General features: G+C 43.7%; 1 protein-coding gene across 3 annotated transcripts in view; it reads right to left on the minus strand.

The window, feature by feature from the left end:
• Window positions 1-17,989, minus strand: part of ABCC5 (ATP binding cassette subfamily C member 5) — a 167,328-nt gene that overhangs the window by 10,872 nt on the left and 138,467 nt on the right. For all 3 annotated transcript variants that reach the window (XM_057306515.1, XM_026497622.4, XM_057306516.1), the window contains 4 exons: window positions 14,970-15,156; window positions 13,546-13,635; window positions 11,411-11,600; window positions 7,133-7,292 (listed from right to left, as the gene is read on the minus strand). In XM_057306515.1, coding sequence (XP_057162498.1) covers window positions 7,133-7,292; window positions 11,411-11,600; window positions 13,546-13,635; window positions 14,970-15,156 — 627 coding nt within the window. The remainder of the gene's footprint in view (window positions 1-7,132; window positions 7,293-11,410; window positions 11,601-13,545; window positions 13,636-14,969; window positions 15,157-17,989) is intronic.

Raw genomic sequence — 17,989 nt, forward strand, 5'->3', positions numbered from 1 at the left:
TGGTCTCATATGGACCATCTCATGTTTTACAGCAGAATTCTCAACCTTTGGGGTCACAACAGAGGTTCTCATTTTGAACCATAAACTTCAGAGCTCTTTAAAAAAATCACTTTATTTATTAACTTATCATTATTATTGTTATTATTATTTTGCCTTTTTTTTTTTTAAACAAGTTCCTCAGAGCTCTTTACAAGAGCCCTTTGGAAGTCCTTATCAAACCTAGAAAAAAGGGCACGCCACCCATGGGAAATCATGACTGGTTACAAATAGGGGTCATGCTCTACTTTGCCTGGTTTCCTGCTCATAACCCCCACCATGGTCTATCTGCAGCCAAGCCACAAGACTCCATGCTGAAGAGTCACCTTTGCCCTTTACGGGGAGTCCACTCTGAACTTAGGCTGTAAGAACTGCAGTCAGAATCAATCTGTGCTTTAGTGCCGGGCTGCCCTAGATCTGCATTCTGCCCTGACTACAGGGCTCCCACGTACCCGAGTTCCCATCCTGACAGCCTGCTCAGGCTCCCAAGGCCTGGGGCCCCACCTTGCTCTGGTTCTACCCCTGAACTCTCTGGTTATGAACATCTGCCTTCTCTGGTCTGTGATTGCTGCTCAGTTCCCACTGCCGAGGTATATTTGCCTGTGGAAAATCCATGTTACCGAAGGCTGGAATTTCCAGCCCCGGTAACTTGATAAATTGCCACCTATGGTTAAACATTTCGCTTTCTGGATTTCTAGTTAGCCCATCACCTACTGCTTAAATGTGCCCCTTCTTTACCTATTTCTGGCAGGATTGTTTAATTGGACGTTCTGGATTTGACCACTCATTCAGGTTCCTCCTACCTCTGCTGAGTTGAGTCCTTTGCACAGAGGAAGTCTTCAATAAATATATGCTCAAGACTGAAGGAGTCTATAAGGCTGGTTTTCCAGGCTAGGAACATGTGGCTTATTCCCCTAGACTTAGTCTAGGAGGTGTTCTTTAAAATTGTACTCTGATGCCTATTGTTATGAGTTGAAGTATGTCCTCCTCAAAAACATATGTTGAAATCCTAACCCCCAGTATTGAAGAATATAATCGTATTTGGAAGTAGGGTCACTGCAGGTGTAATTAGTTAAAATGAGGTCATTCTGGAGTAGTGGAGTAGAGTGGGCCCTTAATCCAATATGACTGGTGTCTTTTTTTTTTTTTTAAGATTTTATTTATTTATTTGACAGAGATAGAGACAGCCAGCGAGAAAGGGAACACAAGCAGGGGGAGTGGGAGAGGAAGAGGCAGGCTCCCAGGGGAGGAGCCTGATGTGGGGCTCGATCCCAGAACGCTGGGATCACGCCCTGAGCCGAAGGCAGACGCTTAACCGCTGTGCCACCCAGGTGCCCCGACTGGTGTCCTTTTAAGAGAGGGTCATGTGAAGGCAGAGACATAAAGGGAGAAGGGCATGTGACAATGGGGGCAGAGATTGGAATGATGCACCTACAAGCCCAGCAGCAGCAAAGACCGCGGGCAGGCCGCTAGAGGGGAGATGAGGCAAGGGAAGGATCCTCCCCTCCAGGTCTCAGAGGGAGCATGATCCTGCTGATACCTTGATTTCAGGCTTCTGGCCTCCAGAACCGTGAGAGAATAAATTCCTGCTCTTTTAAGCCATCCAGTTTGTGGCACTTTGTTGTGACTTCCCTAGGAAAGGAATACACCTAGGAAGCCCGTCACATACCTCTTACCAGACGCAGAGTACGCACGTAAGCGTGCCGCTGCCTGCTCGCTGAGGAGCCGGCCCCATCAGATTCTCTGTGGGTGTAGACTCAGCAGACACGTGGGTAGGCCTGACATTCCACCCTCCTAGGCCCATCACGCCAGCTGAGGGAGCCTCCAAAAACTAGGCTATGGGTTCCAGATATATAAGGAATATTTACATACACCAGGAGGTGGTGTACATACACATTAAGGCACACCAGACTGATCTCAACAGGGAGCTCAGTCAGGAATAGAAGAAAATACACCCTCATTAGAGAAGCCAGATGGCCCTGAGTCTGATCCACAAACAGAAGTGAAAGCAAAGTTATGCATCCATATCAGAAGTTCTGTCTGGGTGGACGGATAGAGAAAGATGGCATCTAAACAGGAAGGCACCTATTTTTAGTGGTCAGAACTCCTGGGGTCCTAACGTTGCCAGAAATGCATTTTCATCTTTGGTCCTTCATATTTTATTTTTAGCAGTATTCTAAGCTTGCCTCTTGGCCACCGCTAAAAGAGGCTGAGAATCTCTCCAAGAGTGTGAGAGGACACAGGAGTGCCTCCCTGACCCGTGGGAAAATACTGCAGCACCACATCACGCCATCACAATGGGGGCCTTGGAGCAGGAGACCCAGGACCCACAGACTTTCACGCTCGGGGGGCTAAAGAAGAGTTCTAAATAGTTATTCAGAAAGAGGGACTGGTTTTGACCTTTAGTGGTTAAGCGTAAAATCAGGTAGACAAAAGGCTAGAGGTGGGAAAAGGGACACACGGGCAGTAGAGTAAATGAGAAAGACTCGAGAGAGCAGCAGAGAGTGTGTGACATTTCTTTTTCAAGAGAAGGGAGGCCTGTGCAAATCTGGAAGCAGATGAGATTCTGAAGATGCCGGAAAAAGAAAGGTAACTAAAAGTCAAGGCCCCCAGGGAAGTAGGCTCAACCCTGGTTTTCGGAAAATACCTCCCAAGGTCCCAGTGGAGAGTGCGAGTCGTGAGAACGCCAGGAGGTGACGGAGTGAGTGGGGTGTGCAGGAGCCCCCACACCCAGGGTTCAAATGCCTATCTTTGGGCAAATTATCTCACCTCTCTGGGTTTCCATTTCTTCATCTATAAAAGCGGCACAATAACAGTACCAACTTCCTGGGGTTTTGAGATTTTGACGAATTCATACAATTAAAATGCTTAGGACAACATCTGCCACATACTAAGTTCTCAGTAAGCTTAGTGACTTCCATTATTGTTCTTTAGAAGAACAGCAGCGTCTGACACAGAATGACCTTTTCCTTTTTTTTTTTTTTTTTAAAGCCAATTTAGGTTCATAGCAAAACCGAGAGGAAGGTAAAGATTTCCCATCTATCTTGCCCAGGATGACTTCAGCAAATGTTGGATAACACCTAGTATTCTTGATACAATTATTCTAGACTTCACATTACTTTCTGGTAGTGACACTAAGAAGATTTTGGGAAATTCCAAGTTCCACAGAAACTAAGACTAAAAAGAAAGAATGAAAGAAAGAAAAGGAGAGGGGCGCCTGGGTGGCACAGTGGTTAAGCGTCTGCCTTCGGCTCAGGGAGTGATCCCGGCATTATGGGATCAAGCCCCACATCAGGCTCCTCCGCTAGGAGCCTGCTTCTTCCTCTCCCACTTCCCCTGCTTGTGTTCCCTCTCACGCTGGCTGTCTCTATCTCTGTCGAATAAATAAATAAAATCTTTAAAAAAAAAAAAAAAAAAGAAAGAAGAGAAAGAGAGAAAGAAATAAGAAAGGGGGCCCCCTTCAACAACAGAATAATTCAGAGACAGCGATAAGACCTTGAGATTCTAAGAAAGAAGCTGCTTCAAAGTTAGAACAGCTTCCATTCCCTCTGGAGGCTAACTGCTTCTGTCTGAAGGGGTATGGGCCCAGAATGAACCAAAGCAGAATGGGTCAACTGTGCTCAGTAATGTTTGCTGTGATTTTGAGTTGGGGACCAAAAATATTCCTCAAAAGTAAAAAAACATAATGGGCAGATTGAAAGGGAGTGAGGGCATGTGAACAGGAAGAAATGAGAACCCTGCCTCTTGCTGATGAATGACCACCAAGCAGAGATGCTCCAGGTGATGAGACAATGTCTGGTCCCCACAATCAGAATGAGACTCACAGACAGACTGCAGTGACAGCTGAGGATGACTAGTCTTACTGAGAGGCAGACTAACCACCAGCCAAACTGAGCCATAGACTGTCCCCACAGATGGAAGGCACTCCAGCAGGGGCTGGTGAGGGCAGAGGAGAAAGATCTCAGGAAGCACAGGGTCCTCTGGGGAAGGGAAAGGAAGGTACTGCCAAGGCCATGAAAGAGGAAAGGTTGGTAAAAATGTTTAGGGTCGGCCACAATAGCCAAACTATGGAAAGAGCCCATATGTCCATCGACAGATGAATGGATAAAGAAGATGTGGCATATATATATATATATATATATATATATATATATGGGCTGCAATATTATGCAGCCATAAAAAATGAAATCTTGCCATTTGCAATGACGTGGATGGAACTAGAGGGTATTATACTAAGTGAAATAAGTCAATCAGAGAAAGACGATTATCATATGATCTCACTGATATGTGGAATTTAAGAAACAAGGCAGAGGATCATAGGGGAAGACAGGAAAAAATGAAACAAGATGAAACCAGAGAGGGAGAAAAACCATAAGAGTCTCTTAATCTCAGGAAACAAAGTGAGGGTTGCTAGAGGGGAGGGGGGTGGGGGGATGGGGTAACTGGGTGACGGACATTGGGAGGGTATGTGTTGTGGTGAGCGCTGTGTATTGTGTAAGACTGATGAATCACAGACCTGAACCCTGAAACAAATAGTACCTTATATGTTAATAAAAAAGTTAAAATATATATATATATATATAAGTGCTTAGGGTCGGGATAAGAAGAAACCTCTTGTCTTAGAGCTAGCTATCAGGGCAAAAGGCATAGGAAAGGGACTAGCCACAGAAACAAGAAACACAAAGGGAGGGCTGGATGCAGCTATCGGAATGGACGGAGAGTCCAGATAATCTAGGGAGCAGTGTGGCCCCAAATGATCTGGTCTGTGATTTAGATTATATTTGAATGAGAACAATTCAGACATTTTTATCTCATCGCCTTAAGTTTTATTTGATTTTGGTTTTACCTTGCTATCACTCTGAGAGTTCCTTATGGTGTTTTGTTTTGTTTTTTAAGATTTCTTTATTTGTGAGAGTGAGAGAGAGTGAGAATGAGTGGGAGGGGCAGACAGAGAGAGAATTCCAAGCAGACTCTGCGATGAGCGCAGAGCCAGCTGTGGGGCTCGATCCCACGACCCTGAGATCACAACCTGAGGGGAAGCCAAGAGTTAGACGCTCAGCTGACTGTGCCACCCAGGTGCCCAAGAGTTCCTTACGTTTAACTGCATGTTGGTATCTCAAGAAGATGTGTCCACCCTCACTGCTGGTTAACAGCAGTGAAGATAGTTTCCAAGTTCAGGGTCTCCAGGGGACCTCTGAGAAACAGCCCATCTATCCTGCCCTTGCCTTGGGAAACTCATTAGAGGCTTTCTAATTTTCTAAGAAAAGCAAAAGAATACTGAAAGCTGAATGTTTTCTGGGATTTGTACAAGACCTGAGAGAATAAAAGGAGGAAGATAGTAGGTCTGGGATTTAATTTGTCCTCAGGCTTCACTACTGACTTAAAAAGCCAAAATTACAGCTGACAGAACATGAAACTTTCATGATTTCCTAAATTTGTACAGCTGATTGCCCAAATAGCACTCTGAGCTCAGTAACGAAAAACTCAGGGCAGCAGCACACCAATTATAGGCCTGTCCATCAAGCAGCATCACGTCTCTAGAGCCAATACAAATGGCCCCACCTCCCATAATTCTGTGAGGTTCTACCAACAGCAGCTGCACAGCCAGCAGGTCAACCCTTAACCATTAATTCTAGTATATAAAGAAGCACTTAACCATTCACTCTAGAAGCCCCTGATTCACAGCCTCGAGCGGAGTGCTGTAAAATTTACAAATGAAAAGTGAGGCTTCTTGGTGGCAATGTATTTAAGAGAGTCAAGTTTAACACACTGTGTTTCTTAATTCTTTTCCAAATGATGACTAAAAATGTTTCTTTTGTCCTAAGCCAAAAATTATAAGGCCAATTATATTCTCAAAGGCATTCTTGTGGCATCTAAAACTAGGGATTTATGGGAGGGAAGAGCAGATTTGGCAACACGTCTTGATTTCTTAATTTTAGACCCAAGTCTTCAATAAATTCTAATTCTCTTCTGACATTTGTTTGACCTTGTTATCTCAGGACCCAAAGAGAATGACTGAGCATCATCGACAGATCTAATCTATACACCCAAATCCATTAGTGTTTAGAGAAAATGTCAAAATAAATATACCCACGAGTGTTGACCCTACATGTGGGTAGGTGAGAATTCGCCCTATCTACCGAACCTCCTTGAATCAATGAGTTCAGGTGCCGTTTCCAAAGAAAGGAAGGGGACCTAATTTTAAAGAAAGTCCATGGTTATTTGAAATTAAGTTGGTACCAATTTTTTTGAAGACTGATAAAAATTAAATTTAATTTCATTTAAAAAAAAGTCCAATCTAGGTCAGCTATATAGTTAAAGCTATTTTTAGTTCAAAGGAGAAGCAACTTGAACAGGCATGAATTTGAATTTTAGAAACCCTTTGTTATAAGGAAGCAAAAGCTTACTGCTAAGGGTGAGGGTAGGATAAAGTATAGGGAAAGCCAAAGGGAGTAAATATATTTCCTTCTTAGTTACTATTTTAACAGGTCAAGAGGAGGAATTTTATCTTAGGCACCCTTGCAGATTTCAGACAGTGAGAGACATCATTTCAATGTCAGAATCAAAGGTGGGGGGAACATACTAGCAAATGAAAACACATGAGTGATAACAGTGCCTGAAAACCACCATGAGAACTGCGAGCTGGAGCGCACATAGGACAGATGGCCACACGGAGTAGGAGGAAGATGAAGGGTGATGGGATGAGGCTGACGAGCTGCTACTGGTCACTGAATGCTCACCATGTGCCAGGCTCGGTGCGTGCATAATTTGTATGAACTCATTCCATCTCCACGACAGCTCTTAATAATATCCCCATCTTACAGATGAGGGAAAGAGCTTAGGCGTGGTCAGGTAACGTGTCTGAAGTCACAGAGCAGAGTTCTGAGCCCAGATCTCTCTGACTTCTTCACCACACGCCGCAAGACCCTCAGCCCCCATTATGTGAAGCTGCCCCTTACTTCTGCAGCAAGAAGCACACGGTGGTGGGAAAAGCACTAGACAAGAGGTCCCTCGATCTCAGGCCCACATGGAGGCTCTAACATGCCCATCTAGCCTCGAAAGGCAGCACGGAGCACATGGACGCTCGGGTCCTCACCTGACGGTACCACTGAACAGCACTGGCTCTTGGGGAATAATGGACAGCTTGCTTCGGAGGTCAGCAAGGCCAATATCACTGATTCTCACTCCATCGATCTTGATGCAGCCTCCAGATAACTCCACCAGACGGAAGAGGGCCATCCCCAGTGAGGACTTCCCTGAGGAGTCAAAAGACATGCAGAAAAGTAGCTCAATTAGCAAATTTTGTGAAGACAAAAACTAGTTTAATTTCCTACCCCAGGCAAAATCATCTATTTTTCTAGTTCTATTCAATTATTATTTCATCTGATGAACTAAGATACTATAGAAAGTGACAGTCAGAAACAGAAAAAAATGCACTTTCCTGAGCTACCAAGTGTATAGATTTAAATCACACAGCTTCTGCCCGAGAAGGAGTTTGAGGTACTACCATACTTTCATGAGAGTAAATTGGAAAAATGCCTGCTTTTCACCTTAGGAGTGGGTACACAGGCTTTAATGCATCTCAGGCAAAGTGAGGAGAACAGAGTTCTTACAGCAAGAAGCTAGGGGCAAACCAGAGGACAAGATGTTCTTTCTCTTCTATCCCCTTGTCATAGGTGAGAGAGAAACAAAACAAGACCTCCCACCATTCTGGGGTAAACACACAGGGAAGGAGTAAATAAGTGGCTGTAGAGGACTCTATCCTGATAAGGAACTGTGATAGAAAAGCAGGTCTGAGGGGTGGTTGGTGGCCCAGTTGGTTAAGCATCTGCCTTCAGTTCAGGTCATGATGTTGGGGTCCTGGGATCGAGCCCCACACCAGGCTCCCTGCTCAGTGGGGAGTCTTCTTCTCCCTCTGCCTGCCACTCCCCCTACTTTTGCACATGCTCTCTCTCTCTCAAATAAATAAATAAAACCTTAAAAAAAAAAAAAAAAAGCAGGTCTGAGGGAGAAACCGATGAGGGCAGTGTTAGGGTGATGAACAGAATAGCTTTTCTTAACAGAATCTTCATTTTAAAAGTTTATAAATAATCCAAGAAGTTGATGTCAATCTCCCATAATCTCACTACTGTTACTTTTGATACATTTCTTTTCAGTCTTTTCTCAGAATTGAGATCACACCAGAGATACAATATTATAATTGCCTTTTTTCACTTAACATTATACAAAAAGCACTCAAAATTTTTCAAAGTAAAGTGGCTGCAATATATCCCATGGTGGGGATGTGCTCTTACTTATTTGCCCAGTCCTCTAATGTTGGACACATAGTTTATTTCATACTACAATCACGTTACGGCATACACATTAGTACTCAAACTGTGCTCCTGCCTCAGATGATTTCCTTGAAATAGATTCTCAGAACTGAGATTGCTATGGCCAAGGATTTAAACATTAAAAAAAAAAAAAGACCTCCAGGTTTTTAGCTGTTAGACAACTTTTCCTTAGCCAGATGCCTGGTTCTCAACCCCCTACTCTTCTGCCTGCATGTTCCGTAGTCTTCTCGTAAGAGCCTCAGGACTTTGTCTAGTCAGCATCTATTCAAATATCCTGCCTTGCCTTCACTGTCCGCAGCCCTACTTCCACTGTCGGGATTTGTTCCCTGGGCAGAACCCTGTGAAACAACTAATTGGGACCCTGAGAAATGTCCACCTTCCTAAAGCAGCAATCCTTGTAACCATCTACTGGAAATGAGCTGAGAAACCGAGTCCATGCAGCAGGATTCTTGTTTGTTTGTTTTAGATTTATTTATTTATCAGAGAGAGAGAGAGAGGGAGAGAGCATGCACAGGGGTGAGTGGGGGAGGAGCAGAGGGAAAGAGTCTGCTTGAGAACCCTCTGCAGGGCTTGATCCCAGGACTCTGAGATCATAACCTAAGCCAAATTCAAGAGTCAGACACTTAACTGACCGAGCTACCCACACACCCTGCTCTTAATGAGGCCCTCTCCTCCTACAAGTGAATGGCTTTATTCAGAATTGGGGGGGGGGGGTCTAGTTAGTGGCCCCATACCCTCATACAAAGGACGCAGGGAGACTCCCCCAGTGCCAAGGCAGTGCTTTGTTTTAAGATCTAAACTAAGGAAGGAATTGTCCTCAAATAAACAGATCAAGCTGGGGACGCTCGGTGGCTTGGTCGGTTAAGCAGCTGCCTTTGGCTTTGGTGTGATCTCAGGGTCCTGGGATTGAGCCCCACATCGGGCTCCCTGCTCAGTGGGGAGTCTGCTTCTCCCTCCGCCTCTCCCCCCTGCTTATGCTCTCTCTCTCTCTCAAATAAATAAATAAAATCTTTTAAAAAAATAGATCAAATTGTTCCACTTTAACAAAAGATGCTACCTGGGCTGGAAGATTCTATAGTTCTCTGGATCGAGACTCCCTTCGCGTTGATGGCATGTGCTAGTAAAAGAGGCCATGAAGTCTTCTCAGTGGCATGACTACAGCCTTGACTACAGCCATGGCAGAGCAGGGTCTAAGCATCTCTGAAGAAGCTTGTCAGGATTAGTTTAGACTTTGTAAGTCAGGCTATTTATAATTACTTTATTTTTTCTTACTTTTCTCCTGTCACTACTTATGGTTTAATAGTTATCTATCTATCTATCTATCTATCTATCTATCTATCTATTTATTTGATATAGAGAGAGAGTGTGTGAGAGGGGGAAGGAGGAGAGGGACAGAGGCACAAGCAGACTCTGCACTGGGCATGGACACGGGGCTCGATCTCAAGACCCTGAGATCATGACCTGAGCCAAAACCAAGAGTTGGGAGCTCAACTGACTGAGCCACCCAGGTGCCCCTGCTTTAATAAAGTCTTAATGAATAGTTCAGTCTGTCTTACCTGTGTTAAGGGGAATCACAGGAGGGGGACATCAGTCAGAGCTTTTAGGAGAGCAGTGTACCCCTGGGAGCCAATATAGCAGAGGGAATTTGAGGGAGAAAGTGAAGGAAGAACTTTGGGGACAGCCACCCTCCTTGGTAGAACATTCTCCTTGCAGTGTAAAAACCTACAGATAGTGTACTGTTCTGACATGAAATAATTCCTTCAAACAGGAAGCAGGAAATGGCTTTTTCTTCTCTTCCTAGCAGGTTCTTTAAAGCAAAGGGGCCAGAAAAGACACAAGGTTTGTTTGGTTTTTTTTAATGGAAAGAAACAAAGCCAAGAGTTTTGATGCCAAGGAAGCATGGAGCCCCAAACGCTGATGAGAAGTGAACCAGACAGACTTCTTATACCAGGTAAGCCAGTTAGTGAGCGAAAACAAGCCTCAATCTTTGAAATGTTATTCAGGAAGGAAAGAGGGAAAGAAATGAATTACTCAAGTCTTGACCCGAGAAATCTAAAGGGTATAGAAGTAATATGATTCTAAGTGTGAAGTAAAATGCCTAAAATGAGAGCCAATTTTCTACTTCTTTGCAACTGATGTCAGATCAAGAAAATAATTTTTGTCTTCAAAGAACACAAGTTCCTTATTTAGAGTCACATCAGAGTCTGATAAATACAAGGTAACACTGGCATTATGTCACAGACAACTTAAATTTTTTGTGTGTTTTGACCTCACAGAAATAAGGATGTTCACTGCACTGCTAATCATAATAGTGAAAAACTGACAACAACCTCAATGTCCTACAATTGGAGACTGGTTAAATATAAATTATGGTACATCCATAAAATGGAGTTTTATATCCTGCTGCATAAAATTCATGTCACAGGCTATTAATTGACATGGAAAAATATTTGGTAGATTTAAAGTCAGGCCATAAGACAGTGTATGTAAAATGTCCCCATTTTTGTAAACATATTTGTTGATAGAAAAGGCCTGACAAGGGGATGCCTGTGTGGCTCAGTCAGCTGGGTGGTTGCCTTCGGCTCAGGTCGTGATCTCAGGGTCCTGAGGATATCAGCAGGGAGTCTGCTTCTCCCTCTCCCTCTGCCCCCCCCCCCCCCGCTTGTGCTCTGTCTCTCTCTTGCAAATAAATAAATGAAATCTTAAAAAAAAAAAAAAAAAAAAAAGCCTGACAAGATACCCACCAAAATATGAACGGTAATTATCTCTGGGTAGTGGAGTTATGGGTGCTTTTCCCCTTCTGTACTTTGCTATATACTCCAATTGTTCTGCATTGAGAATGTATACTTTCACGATCAGAAAAAGCAGGGTTGAGAATACACTGAGAAAATTGGCTTCTGGCTTCAGAGAGACCTTACTTATAACTCATTCATATGGAGCTGGTTTGAAGAGGTGGGAGTGATATTCGATAAACAGGAAATCATGGGCCCCACACTTAGATAGGTTCAAATGTTTCTCCAGAGGCCTTTGCTGCCTCTTACCTGATCCGGTCCGCCCCACGATGCCAATCTTCTCCTTGGGTTTGATGGTGAAGGACACCTTCTTCAGAACCAGAGGCAGATTTTCTTGGTACCTCATCTCTGCATTCTCAAAGGTCACCTCACCTTCCTGGGGCCAGTCAGGGGAGGGAGCCTTGTTCTTAATTCTGGCAGGTGCTTCCAAAGACAGAGTCTGGGGAGACAGAGTGGCTGGGTCAGACTGACCAGATTCTGTGGGAGCTGCAAGGCTTTCGAAGAGAATGTAAAACCCAGACAGCCACAGCAGCCATACAGAAGCAGCTGCTGCCCTCTTCCCTTCCCATGGAAGATGCCCTTGACAGTAAAGGCTTATTACCATTAAACTAGACAGAGTACGATGGTGACTAACTTTACACTTAGCAGTTTACAGTGGCCACTAAGCAGCATCTTGGGGAGGGCAGTGGCTTTCCAACTCTTTCTGGAATTTCTCCACAAAACTGTCTTAGAGGCCAAGGGTGGGGCATGAAGCCTTCCATGGCTCTTCAAACACAGCACTTTTTATTGGAATTCTTTCAAAATATTCTACTTGAAACAAGATTCCACCATTTGAAAGCCATGGCCTAAACTCAAAGGAAGGAAACTACCATTTACTAAACATTTCATCAGATCCTGGCATTCTGACATATCAGTCACCCCAGAAGACATGGGCTTGAAGCCCAATTTACCACCAATCGCTGTGTGACCCGGATATATCACTTCTTCACTCTGGGTCTTAGTTTCCCATCTGCAAATCGTGGGTGGGGACTGGATTAGAGAACTGTGGAAATCCATTCAGCTTTAAAATGCTGTGTAACTGCTTGGATAATTTTTGTTACCAACAGTCCCACCCTGTAATATTTGAAAATTCTCTGGCAACTAGTCACGGGGCTTTATAGCCTCACAGGGAAGTGAAAGCCAATGGCTGTGGAGCTCTGGGCAGGGGTGGGGGTGGGAGGGTGGGTGGAGACTGACGTCTTGAACTCCAGGCTGGCAGAGGCATCCAGGTTGGGTCCGGCAGTGGGAGTCAGTCCTCAGAAATGTAACTGGTTTGTGCCAGCTCCACTCTACTATGGCTGACCATCACCCTGACCTCTTCAGCAAGAGACTCTCACCAACAGCAATATTAAACCAAACACTACACACCCACATACACACCCACATATTGCCCACAGACATGAGCACTGGGCAAAGAAGCCGATGGATAAATAAAAGGAACAGCTATTAGCAGATACCTATGTGCCATAGATAGCTATCTGCCATTCTTTCTGAGAATGATAATTTGTAAGCTTAAGAAATATCTTACAATTAGTGAGGTTCACTGTCAAAACAATTCAGGGAAGCATGTCTGCTGGAAAATGCAGTTTACATAATATGCTAGTTCTCAACTGAAAGGGTAGTTTGTCAAAACTATGTTTCTAAGTCAATTATTTGGAAATTGGGATATATATTCTTCCCACGTAAACCATGATATAAATGCTGATAAAGTCTCTGGGCAGTTCACAAGGCAGGTAACTCCTCTGAGCTGAGGTAAATTTGAGAAGCTTAACTACTCGTGACTCTGCTTCTCTCTGCTTTCAGCGCCCCAGCTATAGGACACGCCCTGGCCGCAAGACGGGGCCCCAGGGTAGCACTGCGAGGGGTTACTGAGGGAAGGCGGGAAGATTCAGTTCATGAGAGGATCAACGAAATTAACTGGTTTCTGAACTAGGAATGCAGTTTAGAATTAGCCATGGAGCTTCTAAACCTCAGAAGCCTGGGTCTCACTCCAGACCGACTGTATCAGAATCTCCAGAGATGAGCCCCACGTCTGTCTCTGCCTAAAGCTCAGCGGGGGATACCGATGGCCATCCCTGGTGAAGGACATGTGAACTAGAATAAGATTTAAAACACTCCAGGGTTTTAAATGGCGTAAGGAAAATGACCTACGCTCTTCATCAGACACAATTCATAAAAATATTTGGAAACTCTTAGGATAATCTCTTCTCCATTCCACACATGCTGAAGAGACTGCCGGTCCTCGCCTGTGAGAAAACAAGCATCTTCCTTGCACGTCCACCTGAGGCAGCAAAAGGGTTGTGAAAGGACCCCATGATGGGTCAGAAAGACTTTCGCATCCTGACCTTGATGTAGTGGTTGATCCTCTCCACTGAGGTGAAGCGGGCTTCTGTTTCGGATGCCAGTCTGACGGTGAACTGGAACAGCCCCGTTAACTGATAATGGAAAGCAAAATCCAAGAAAGAATTCATTATGGATACATGTCAGGCCAACACTAGAAAACCTCTTCCACCTAGGAGATCACAGCTCGATAGACCAACGAGCTGGGCATCTGCAGCCGCTGATTTTACCGACCCAGTCATTCTCTAAATGTTTAACACAATGCCTATTCTCCCCCAACCAACTGCGATTCTCAACAAAGGCAGGTGGCATTGTGTGACTGCGGGCACTGACTCCCCTGCATCCAAAAGCTTTCCATCCATCTCTACGTTTGCAGTACACATATCTGCAGCTGAGTAACTTCTGGGCTTCCTTCCGAGCAGCCTGCACCTGTTCCGGTAGTCACAACAAATGGAGATGTACATCGACCTGTGAGCAACTAGTGAGAATGCAGAGCTCCTGGGCACCGAGGACCGAGGACCCCAAGCTCCAGTACTTAGAACGGGTATTCTTCCTCTTCCAATGAGCAAGTAAGTCCCTCTAACATGGACAGACAGCTTTGGGAATCTGTGAAGATACACTAGCTCTTCTTGGTTTTCTGTGCTTACTTATTTGTTTTGATCTTTCCAATATGGAAAAATGTCAAACATATACAAGAGTAGAAAGGGCAGTATCATGAACTCCCATGTCCTTAAAAACCTGTCAACTTATAGACAATATTGTTTCATCTATACCACACCACCCCTCTGCTTTATCTGAAAGCAAATCCCAGACATCCTATCTTTTCATCCTTAAATATTTTAGCTTGCATCTCTCTAACATATAAAGACTCTTAAAAAACACAATATCATTGTGCAATACCATCATGACATCTAAAAAATTAATAATTCCTTAACATCTTTAAATACTTAGTGCTCAAGTTCCCAATTGTTCTCTGAGATATTTAAAGACCTTAAACCATCCCTAGGGGCCGGGTCTACGTATGAAACAGTTTTGGGAAAATCAGGGGCCTGGAAATAAAATGCACATAAGAAGCATACTGAGGACACAGTATTACTTAGGAGACCAGGAAGGTGCCCAAGATGAGAGGATGGTGAACACAGAAAACTGTAATTAAGAAACTATTTTCAAAATCGTGTTTATTTATTAATAAATTGCATCTATTTCTTAAACATGTGCAACAGACTTAAATTCCTTTGTTCCTATATACCACTTGTACCTCTCTTCCACCCTCCCTGCCCCAGCCAAGTCCAGGCTGTTACTAAGAAAGTAGTGAGCAGAAGCTCTCGGAGTCTCAAAGGCTGAGGGAGAGCCCCCTACCTAACATGCCTCTCCTAGGCCAACACAGGACTCAAGTGAGCCAAGGTAATGCCCCATCCCAGAGACTGACCTGGACGGCATAGGAGATGGCAAGACCCGAATAGGCAGGGGGAATCTGCCCATGCATGAGAACGATCATCAGCCCGGTGGTGGTGATGAGGGCAATGCTGATGAGGTCCAGCCGCACAGCCAGCCAGCGCATTGCACACGTGAACAAGAAGAAAGGACCTTGGTTGTTATCCAGGAGCTCCTGGTACCTGCGAGGGCGACAGAACACCTAATAGGCAAACAAAGTACCACACCACCCTGAGAGTGGATGATGTAAGAGCTCTGCTGAATTATGGATGGAGGACTAACTTTTAAGTACTTCCTGTTTGTCACTCGGAGAAGGATATGGAAACCTAAGGACTGCAGAATATTCCAGGCTCCGCACACAGGATGACCTGAGGTTTTCTAGTTTTACTCTTTCAAAGACACATGTTCAAGATGTTAGGGAAAAATACGTTAACAGCAGAACGAATGCACAGGGAAAGGAGATCAAATAATGAGGCTGGCTAAGCTTTAGAAAAATGTCTTAGGTCAGGGGTCATTTCCTCAAGGAGGCTACATAGGCAAACTGCAGAAATGCTCTAAGACCTGGAAAGACAGACTTGCAGACTGAAAGTGGGAAAGTGGAAAATGTCTGCTGACACACTGCTGTTGGGCAAAATGGTCCTCGTTTCCAAGGCCAGTTAGCACAGAACCAGGAACTAAACCAGAGCAAAAGAGACCCAGATGACCTTTGCCACTAAAGGAGGAGACACTACTGTCACCAGGGGTCCTAGAGAGCAGATCAGACCCCATCCAAAGGCTCAGGTGTCACATACACATGCAACGAGAGCTCCCGAGCAGGAAGTCTTACCAGACAAATGTGCTTTGGTTAAAAAAAAAAAAATCACTTTTCCTCCTCTTTATAGAAGATATTTGGAGAAAGTTTAGGAAATGCAGTAAAGAGGAAAATCCAGTATTCTCACCACTCAGTTAAAACCAGGGTTAATAGTCTGTTGTATCTTCTCCCAGCATTTTTTCCAATACACTTAAATGTATGTGTGCATGTATATACACATGCATGGAGCATATGTTACTGTTCTTCTCTTAAAGTGAGGATTATTTTTCTGAGTTGTTTAACCTAAACTTTCTTTCTTTTTTTTTTTAATTCAATTAATTAACACATAATGTATTATATGTTTCAGAAGTAGAGGTCAGTGATTCATCAGTCTTCTATAATACCCAGTGCTCATTACATCACGTGTCCTCCTTAATCACATCACGTGTCCATCACCCAGTTACCCCATCCCTCCACCCACTTCCCCTCCAGCAAACCTCAGTTTGTTTCCTATAGGTTAAGAGTCTCTTGCAGTTTGTCTCCCTCTCTGATTTTGTCTTGTTTTATTTTTTCCTCTCTTCCCCTATGATCCTCTGTTTTGTTTCTTAAATTCTGCATGCATGAGATCAGATAATTGTCTTTCTCTGATTAACTTATTTCACTTAGCATAATACCCTCTAGTTCCATCCATGTCATTGCAAATGGCAAGATTTCATTTTTTTGATGGCTGAGTAATATTCCATTGTATATATATATACACACACCACATCTTCTCGATCCGTTCATCTGTTGATGGACATCTGGGCTTTTTCCATAGTTTGGCTATTGTGGATACTGCTGCTATAAACATTGGGGTGCATGTGCCCTTTTGGGTCACTACATTTGTATCTTTGGGGTAAATACCCAGTAAAGCAATTGATGCATCGTGGGGTAGTTCTATTTTCAACTTTTTTAGGCTTTTTTTTTTTTTTTTTTTTTTTTTTTTTTTTTTTTTTTTTGAGAAGGGGAGGGAGAGAGAGAATCCCAAGCAGGCTCCAGGCCTAGCACAGAGCCAAACTCGGGGGGGCTTGGGCTCAAGATCATGACCTGAACCAAAATCAAGAGTCAGACACTCAACCAACCGAGCCACCCAGGCACCCCTAAACTAAACTTTCTATTCTAGATTTTCTTTTTAAAATTAATTACTGGGGCGCCTGGGTGGCACAGCGGTTAAGCGTCTGCCTTCGGCTCAGGGCGTGATCCCAGCGTTCTGGGATCGAGCCCCACATCAGGCTCCTCCGCTATGAGCCTGCTTCTTCCTCTCTCACTCCCCTTGCTTGTGCTCCCTCTCTCGCTGGCTGTCTCTATCTCTGTCAAATAAATAAATAAAATCTTTAAAAAAAAAAAAAAAAATAAATAAATAAATAAATAAAATTAATTACTTAATTTTTGGAATAGACATTAGTTTTTGGAATAGACAATATATGCACAGGATAGAATATTTAGATGGCATAAAAAGTTTTAACGTGAGAAGTCAGTTTTTCTCCTGCCTATCCTTCAGCTACCCAGTTCCCCTTTCCAGTGGCAACTAGTACTTCCTTGTGTATCCTTTCAGAGATATTCTAAATGTTACACATACAAACACATACCTAAAAGGGAGCATACCATACATGCACATCTGTACCTTGCTCTTTCACTAATGTATTTTAAGACATCATTCCATATCAGTACCTATAGAACTTTCTCACTTCTTTAAAAGATTTATTTATTTATTTGAGAAGGAGAGAGAGAGCACGCATGGTGGGGAGGGGAGAGAGAATCTCCAGCAGACTCCCCTTTGAGCACAGAGCCCAGTGCAGGGCTTGATCTCATGAACCTGAGATCATGACCTGAGCCGAAATCAAGAGTCGGATGCTAAACCAACTGAGGCACCCAGGTGCCCCTGCCTCATTCTATTTAAGGGCCACATAATATTCTATATGGGTATACCATAGCTTATTTAACCAGCTCTCTCTTGAAGGACATTTAAGTTAGTTCCAATCTCCTGTTAATACAAATCTCCACAATCACTGTCTATGTACATAAATTTCTCATCTAAACAATATTCAACAGCTAAAATAAAATATGTCCAATGTCAATGACCACCGCTGTTCAAAAAAAAGACAAAACAAAAGAAAGAAAAGAAAAAAGAAAAACTCCTTCAAATATAGCTATTTAGAGTCCAAAGCCAATAGACTCCAAACCTG

Source organism: Ursus arctos, unplaced genomic scaffold (assembly GCF_023065955.2).
Source record: "Ursus arctos isolate Adak ecotype North America unplaced genomic scaffold, UrsArc2.0 scaffold_4, whole genome shotgun sequence".
Taxonomy (NCBI): Eukaryota; Metazoa; Chordata; class Mammalia; order Carnivora; family Ursidae; genus Ursus; species Ursus arctos.